The sequence below is a fragment of the Pteropus vampyrus genome, unplaced genomic scaffold, assembly GCF_000151845.1.
Source record: "Pteropus vampyrus isolate Shadow unplaced genomic scaffold, Pvam_2.0 Scaffold479, whole genome shotgun sequence".
Lineage (NCBI taxonomy): Eukaryota > Metazoa > Chordata > Mammalia > Chiroptera > Pteropodidae > Pteropus > Pteropus vampyrus.
Window position 1 is genome coordinate 723,224 of NW_011889260.1, and position 8,960 is coordinate 732,183.

Below are 8,960 nucleotides of genomic sequence, written 5' to 3' on the forward strand. Positions count from 1 at the left end.
GAATAGCACTTTAGCTTGACTTCCACTGGATCCCAGAATGTTCTTCTATAGAAGACGAGCCTCTGTCCATACTCTCCCCAGAATATCCATTTACTATCAATTCCATGCTGTCTATATGAGCTTAGGTGAATCATAAATCTCCCTCTCTTGCAGTTTTTCTACCTTTAAATTGAGTCACTATTATTGGCCCCTTACTCTCACACTCAGTGATGGCTAAGTGGTGAGGTGGTTGAGAATAGAAAAGCTGGCCTGGGTGTGAAGGTGAACACAGACACAGGGCAGATCATAAGGAAGCCCAGACAATCTGACATTTTAGGGTGATTTTTTTAGTGTTTGACTGGCTCTTTATTGGATCTTTTTACTTTTTTTCCCAGACCTGAGGATCTGGCCTTCTCTTCTTCTTGGATTTCTGTCTCTTCAAGACTAATCAAGACCAAGGTGTTTTTTCTCAATGATTGTGCTATTTCAGGATCACTGAAGCAAACACATGTCGACTTGCATTTTCTACTTGTCAATGTTTTCACTGCCAATGATTGTGGGAAAAGAGGTCATACCGCAACACAAAGAACAGGATAACTACAAGTAATGATTTTTTTAAAATGGCAAGTCAACCGGCTTTTGTTATCCTTGGCCTTTTTTGAGACATCAAAGGGAAATAATACTTGTAGAGGAGCGATGCGTGTAGTTTATAACTGAAGCAGAGATAGTAAAAAAAGAAGTTGTAATTATTTAAAATTTATATATTTAATAATAATAATAATAAACATAAACATGCAAAAACAACTTCAACATAAATTCTTTGCTAGTATGTCTCAATCATTATGAAGGAGACACTTGGTTCCTACCAATATTTCATATTTCTATATATTTTTTTCTCTTTCTCAGCTACTCTCTTCATATACTACAGATTCTCTTATAATTTCTCCTCGATGCCCGACCTCACCCAAGATAAACTCCTGAAATACTCTGAGCCCAGGGAATTTATGTAAAGTAACAAAGCCATTTCATCCTCTTGTCATATCCTGGGTCTTACTCTTTCCTTCCCAATTTCTCACCCAACCAAACAAACAAACAAAAACAAAAAACCAACAAGAACAACAACAACAAAAAAATACACTGTTCTGGATGATAAGATCCTTCTTAAAGGATATAGAGGCGAAGAACCTATCTGACAAACTACAAGGTATGACCTACCCTTTTTTGGAAATGAAAGAGGGAAATAATAAAGATTCTTACTTGCTCAAATATTCGTGTGATCACAGGAACCTGTTAAAATGCCCCGTGTGATTCATCTCCCAGATTTGGTCCAAAACAAAGAAGCCTGGCCCTATGGATAGGCAGTTCTGATCCAGAGTGCTACCCCTCTTTATTCCAGTACTTAATAGTATAGTATCTCTTGGGCCTTACCATTTACCTGTTCTTAGGACCCAACTCCTAGCACAGACCCTTCAGTTGAGAATCCTGGGGCTTCCCCAGATTTTTGGAATTACAACAGTAATAATAATAACAATAATAGTGAGGATGATTATAACCAACTTGGATAGGGCATTTTCTATGTTTTAGGTACTGTGTAAACATTTAACACTGATTGTCTCTCCTGGTTTCCAAGCCCTAAAGAACTGTGTTAGTTATCTATTGCCACAAATTGCCAAAGAATTGCCACAAAACTGAGCAGCTTAAAACAACACATACTTGTCTTCTCACAGTTTCTGTGGGTCAGGAATTTGGACAAGACTTAGCTGAGTCCTCAGCTTCAAGGTCTCTCAATTGAAGTGTTGCTTAGGGTATAGTCACCTCTAGACTCAGTAGGGCAAAGATTTGATTCCAAGTTCACATGATCATTGGCAGGATGCCGTTCCTCACTGTCCCATGGACTAAGGGTTTCAGTTCTTCACTAAACGTTGGCCAGAAGCTGCCTTTAGTTCCTTGTCATATGGCCTCTCAAATATGGCAGCTTCCTTCTTCAAAGGGTGCAAGCTACAAGGGCAATAGAGTGCTAGCAAGATGGAAGTCACAATCTTTTGAAACCGAAGTATGGAAGTGACATCCACTACTTTTGCCATATTCTATTGGTTAGAATCAAATCACTATGTCCAGCCCACCACACACATAAAAGGACATAAATCACTAGGAGTCATCTTAGAAATCTGCCAGCCTCAGACCAATTGTAGAAGGAGTTGTTTTAAGATTTCAAGGATAATATCAAGACCATAAAATGAAAGTAGTTCAGAGTAAGGATTGAAGCTAATAAGGATAGAAATCAGGGGGTAGAATGGGACGTACCTGATAGCATTTTTGATCCAGTGTCTTTCTCTCTCTCTCCTAGCTCATAACATAAAGGTATAGCTGAGGAGATGGTGGGTACGAGGCTAAAAGATATGCGTGGATTTACTGCACAAAAACCTGCTTTTTCCACTGGGAAAGTAAGTGAAAAATACTGGTGATGGAGTAGTGGGATAGATGAGTAGCAAAGAAGAACTGAAGAAAATCTCTTTGGATAGAAATGACCCAGAGTCCCTCTGGGCAACTGACTTTTGGCAGAGACTTGCATCAGATTTAAAAAAAGAAGGAATCAGGCATGAGCCAGATTTAGAGCAGGGTGCCCACAATTAAAAACAGTCAAGATGGAAGAAATAAATTCCAGACAGAAGAGAGAAGGCTGGTTCTAGAAAGATTCTTTGAGGTTACACATAGAGCAATGGTGTGGGGGAGAGGACAGGGAACATTTTTTAGCAACATCTACTAAAAAAAAAAAATTTAATATATATTTTATGACAGGAAAAAGATCGTAAAACTTTTCAGAGACTTTCATTTGTTAATATGCTCTGTGAAATCCTAAGATGTGTGTAAGGGAGGGTGGGGATTGAATAGGCAGTGCTTCTCACAAGTATTTGTTTTGCATAGAGATGGTAACATGCTATATGCTTTAGGGAATGCTCTTCTATCAAATGCCTGGGCCTTTTTTGAGAGCCGGAAGGGTGGGATCTGGTTCAATTATTTCTAGTGAGCCAAGAATGGTGGCCAGGGATCGAGCAATAAGCAAAATATTTTTATTGAACACCTACGTATTAACCAGAAATGACCCTAGGATCTCAAGAATTGGGCCCCAACAGTGGGAAAGACAGAAAACCAAAATCAGAGCAGTCACTGACTGGGTCATTACCTTTACAACCATCCCCAGAAATCCCCCAAATTTCCAAAGCTCTATCTATTACAATCCTTCTCTCTGGCAGTCTCTTTCCCCCTCCTGCTAATGCTCATCTTTCTTGTTAACAGAGAAGGAATCAGGGAGTTCACTCCATGGGCTTTTTTCTTGGAATTTTTTCAATATCATAGTATGAAGGCAATAAAGAAAGATTCGTTGAGAGAGGCAAGACAAAATATGTTAACAGTCATAAAAAATGTCTTTAATACAGAGAAAGAAGAAATCAGGAAACGACTCCCCTGCCAAACCGCAAAGAAGATAGTTCATTAAGAAATGCTAATTTCTCTAGCACTGGTGGAGAATTACCCACTGTGGGGATTAAGAGACCAATGCCTTTTTAATCAAAGGATAGGAGACCTCTCCTCAAATAACTTGGGTTGGCTGAGGGTCCTATCCAGCTCAAAAGAGCAAGACAGCTATGGGAAGCCACTCCTTTCTGTAGTACACAGTGCTGTGTTTTTAGGTTAATCCTCCAATGACATTACAGTTACTGATTAATGAACAGCTTCTAAGTGCCTGCTTCATTTAATTGTCCAAAGGCCAGTTGGTCCCAGAGTGTATAAAGCTGTAAGCTGGCTAATGAGAGCATTCTCTGTGAGAAAGGGAAGAAGGGAAGTGGCAGGGTCAGGGAGTTGGCTTTCAAAGAAGCAGGGATGCAGAACAGAACTGGTCTAGTTCTCTGTGTCCTTGCCCTCCTGATAGGCTTCCTGCTAATCTGCCTGGGGGCCTTCTTCTTTTCCTTGGGCTCCAACGTCAACTGTCGGGGGAACCTGATCCTGGCCTATTCTCTTCTGTCTCTGGGGTTTATAATCTTTGTGAGTGGAATTTTCTGGAACACCTACCACCAGGCGAGTGAAAGCAAAGGCCTGTTCAGCCATGTGCTCAGACAACACCTTGCCCATGGGGCTGTGGCCCTGGCCACAGTGGACAGGTATGTATTCAGAAGCTGGAGAACTGATGAAGGTTGAGATAAGGCTGAGTTCTGGAAAAGCTGAGTGACTTCTATTCCCACTGCGGAGTGGCTATAAATTACATGGAGCAATTTACAAAGTCTCATGGGCCTATATGTCTAGAACTGAGATTTCATCATCAGGGAATTACTCTGGGGTTAGTTATTAGGATGAATGGTGCTGCCTCTGGAGAAAACCATAAAGTAAAGAGAATTTATCTTAGAGAATACCCCCCAACCCCCTGCCCAATTTGAAAACCCACCTAAGCCAATTTAAGAGGCCCAACTCTTAGGTTCTTTTGTTGTATTATAGGAGCTGTCCTTAGAAGCTGGTGGTGGTTAATTATTCCTCATAACTTGGCTACCAGGTTATGAGAAAGCAAATCCCAGACCAAATTCTTTCATACAACAAATAAGCAAGCAGGCATAAAATCAGTCCTGCAGGCTCTTTGTGAACTCAGTGAATTCCCAGCTTAGTATCCTTTTAGGTTTTTTGATCATACCTTGAATGAAAGATATATTTGAGGCAAGGCAATAATATTCCAAAAGTAAGATCCAATTAACCTTACTACCTCATATCCATGAGGATGGCTATTATCAAAAGCAAAACAAAACAAAACAACAGAAAACAACAGGTGTTAGCAAAGATGTGGAGAAATTAGAACCCTTGTGTACTATTGGTGGGAATGTAAAATGGTGCAGCCACTGGTTTAGAGGTTCTTCAAAACATTAAACATAGAATTATTATTTGATCCAGCAAGTCCACTTCTGGATATATAGACAAAAGAATTGAAAGCAAGGATTTGAACAGGTATTTGTACATCAATATTCATAGCAGCATTTTTCACAATAGCCGAAAGGTAGAAACAACTTATATATCCATTAGTGGATAACTGGATAAACAAAGTGTAGTATATACATACAATGGAATTTTTCAGCCTTAAAAAATAAGGAAATGTTAATGCATGCTACAACATGGATGGACCTCAAAGAGATGCTAAGTGAAATAAACCAGACACGAAAAGACAAAATATATATGATTCCACCTATATGAGGTACCTAGAGTAGTCAAATTAATAGAAGGAAAGTAGAACAGCGGTTCCCTAGGGGTTGGGAGTTAGGGATGTGAGATAGGGCGCTACTATTTAATGGGTATAGAATTTCAGTTTGGGGTGGTGGAAAAATTCTGAAGATGAATAGTAGTGATGGTTGCACAACAATGTGAATGTGCTTCATGCCGTTAAATTATACACTTAAAACGGCTAAAGTGGTAAATTTCATGTTATACATATTTACCACATTCAGAAAAATTCAGTTGGCCTTATGGTTAATATCAGACAATCAAAAACCTCCTAATTCTTGGCTGAACACAGGATCATTTAGTGATAAAACAACAGGCATAATCCTTAGGGTACTGGCTGCAAGACTCCATAAATTCTTCTGCTTCCTCGAACTGAAGTATTTTAGCTACTTTATGTATCTTGAATATAAGTAATTTTACTCATGACTTGATTTTTGACATTATTATACTAATTAATAAGATACTAATTATAATAACCAAAACTCATTTCCAATGTTTCCTATACTTACTAGCAAAGTCTCTGGGTTTGATAAAAAATTAAGATAACTGAAGTGATTATAGATGATTATAGGATGGTGATTTTGTATGTGTGTGCATGCATATGTGTGTGTGTGTGTATGTGTGTAAATGCTAGATAATTGCCTCCAGAGTGTGAATTCCTGATAAGTGTAACCGATTAACTTTAGAGTATAGCTTAAATTTACTAACACATGCATAACATTACACTATGTGGAAAGGCTTTAAAGTAAATTATGGATATCATGAGACCCCCCATTTACTGTCTCTTCCTGCTGCTTCTAATAGATGCCCAGCCCACTGAGAATGGTGAGTAAGTCAGTCAATGTAAAGTTACATTTCTCAGGAGCATAGGCATTCAAAATGGGTATATTCATAGCCACAACCCGGGTTGAGGTATTAAAACAAATGGGTCTGCAATGGTAGAATTCAGGGCACTGGGAATGTGAATTACTATGGAGGGGTGAGGATCGAGAGAGGTGGATGGGATTTTGGGAGCAGGCAACAGTCATTCTGGAGCCTCTCAAATAGTTGTTGGGAATAGCTCACCTTTCTGTCTTCAGTGTTTTCACACATATGCCCCATGACACAGTCTTGGCTATTCTGAGTGAAGGCTGAGATTTATGCTGTACAGTAGACATCTCCTTCAGACATTTGGCTTTGGGCCTGGTCACATTTGGAATGGAGCTGTGGCTACAAATGGCAGTCCTGGTTCTGTTGTGGTTACATACCACAAACACTCCCTGTAGGCACTGGAAGAATTCACTCTATAAATACACATCTCAAACAAGTTCACCCTCTGTCTTCCTCACCTCCATGCCAACCCCAATCCCATTCATAATGGAGAAGCCAGAAGGATTTAGCAATTAGCAACCCTGGGCAAGATGACCAATGAATCCGTCAGCTCTGGTGTGAATGGCTCCATTAGCCATTGGCCTGATGGCATAGAAAGAGTTGCAACGTAGATCTACATAAAGTTGTCAGTTGAAATAGTTTGGAAAATGAGTATGGTGGGTTTTTGTTTTTCTTTTAGCTCCTGAGACTTGAAAGAGTAATAGGAAAGAGAGAAGATCTGATATAGTTTAGGAACTTGCACAAAGATGGTTTTCATTCATTATTTTGTTAGCTGTGAGAATTTGAGACAGTGAATACAACTGAGTAGAAGGTGATGTCTGTGAATAGGGATAAGGATATATAAATAATTGGGTAGAGAGAAGTTCCACAGTCAAGGGCCATACCCCCTACCCCTGCTAAGGATCTCACACTGATAGTCCCTGGTTCCAATTAGTAAGAGAGGGAGAATAGCTTGGAATAACCCACTGGGAAAAAAAATGACTATAGAGGCCCACATCCTATGGCTGATAAAGAGAGTTCTGCTGAAAAAGCGGCACATATTTTAAAAACTGGTGATGCCAGGAAAGAAGTATATTTGTTGTAAAATCAATGTTTCTTAACAGTTTAACTTTGCACAATGCGATTTGTAAGAGGCAGACATATGCTTCTTTGGCATTAACCACTGAAGTAACACATGTATTTGTGGCATTTTGTCCCTCAGGCCAGATTTTTACCCTCCTGCTTATGAAGAAAATCTTGATGCTGAAAAGCAAACCTGTCCTGCAGAGGGAGAGGCCTTGGATGTTCCTCCACCTGTGTACACAGAGATGGTCTTTGAATTTGTGGATGAAAACAATGATCACCGAGAGGCCCCACCATCCTACGACTCCATAGACGACAGCTGCGACAGCAACCTCATCTTGGGTGCAGAGAGGCAAAGCCAAGAGTACTCTCCAGCATGCGTGACACATCCTCCTGGGACACAGCTGCTAATAATAAACATAAGCAAGGGACTGTGGGAGGAAGGGCCATGTCAGTGACCCCAGAGGGGATGCTTAAGGCTTTAAAAATATTTTCAGCTTTTTTGTATTTTATTACATTTTTTAATACAAGAGAACAAGTTGAATGGCAGGGTAGTAGAAAGGGATACAGCCTCATGCTTTAGAGCTTGGAAAAAAAACTTCATCTCTTTGGGCCTCAGTTTTTTCCTCTATCAAGTGAAGAATTTGTGCTGGGATTAATATCTAACAATTATGAGATGCTTTTGATATGGCAGTCTCTGTGCTATGAACTTTCTATGCTTTTTATTTATCCTTCATTATAACCTTCAGAGATGGGTGCAATGACGATTCTCATTTTACAGATGCATAAACTGAGACTGAGAAGTTAAGAAACTTTTCCAATAATGAACATTTATTTCCAGGAGCGGGGACATGGAAGGACATATTCACTTCCAATTTTGGTGTTAGGTTAACCCTGTCTTACTTCCCTTCTCCCAGGCAGCAGTTTGGACTTCTCTCCCTCTTCAGAAAGTGGGCCCTCACAGGAAGCGGAGCCCCGGGGTTGCTGTAATACCTAAAGGTCTTGGAGGGGCAGCAGGGATTGCTCTCAGGTTGCTTTCAGGTACATTGGCTGGCTTCTCTTTTAAAATGCAAATAAGCCATCCACATTTTCTGCCCAAGAGCTTGTCCCTCAACTCCTGGTATAGTTTTCTTTCACCTGGTCATTATGTTCATGATGACAGATGGTTTCTAATAGTAACAGATGTTCTGCTCCCTAGTGAATGGGCACAGGAGGGGTTTTGGAGAGTGGTGGCAAGGATAAAGATCTTTCAAGAAGGAAGAGGGCTGTTGAGATGGGATGGGGCTCCGGTGGCCTCCTCTTCCTAGTTATTGCTGAGTGCACAGATTAAGCATGTCTTGATGAATACACAGGAAACCACATAAAAGGAAAAAAAGGTCCCTTAACATAAAACATGAATTTGGGCATCTGTGATTTAAATCCTTGACATCGAGGGCATAACTGGATATGCAGGTCACACGTGGTTGTCCAACAGGAAGGTGATCATTTATTAGCAATGCATGTTATTATTATTCTCTTGTCATTTCTATTTTTCTACTGAGATGGTTATCCCCAAATTTTCCCTGGGGTCTGAGAACATTCACTGATCCGAACAGCTCTATCACTGGGCTTTCATCCAGAGTTTGCATTTGTAATAGATGGTTTTTCCAACTACTGATAGTCATGTGAAACAAATGTTAATTTTGGTTTACATAAGAAACTTGTTTTAATCTCTTTACTGCAATAAATTTTGTATTTAAACTTTCCCTTTTGCCATTGTTTCATATCAGAAAAAAAAAATCAATAGAGGAACA

General features: G+C 39.9%; 1 protein-coding gene across 1 annotated transcript; it reads left to right on the plus strand.

Annotated features, from left to right (window-relative positions):
* Positions 1-3,858: 3,858 nt before the first annotated feature.
* TMEM252 (transmembrane protein 252) lies at positions 3,859-7,625 on the plus strand. The gene is made up of 2 exons (XM_011382501.1): positions 3,859-4,136; positions 7,307-7,625. The coding sequence occupies exons 1-2, from the start codon at positions 3,859-3,861 to the stop codon at positions 7,623-7,625; spliced, it is 597 nt and encodes a 198-aa protein (XP_011380803.1).
* The last annotated feature ends 1,335 nt before the right edge of the window (positions 7,626-8,960 follow it).

What these genes read in the sequence shown, in the direction of transcription:
- TMEM252 (XM_011382501.1), top strand. Translation starts at nt 3,859, where the DNA reads ATGCAGAACAGAACTGGTCTAGTTCTCTGTGTCCTTGCCCTCCTGATA. An exon ending in GCCCTGGCCACAGTGGACAG is followed by an intron (nt 4,137 to 7,306) that starts GTATGTATTCAG and finishes TTTGTCCCTCAG; the next exon opens with GCCAGATTTTTACCCTCCTG.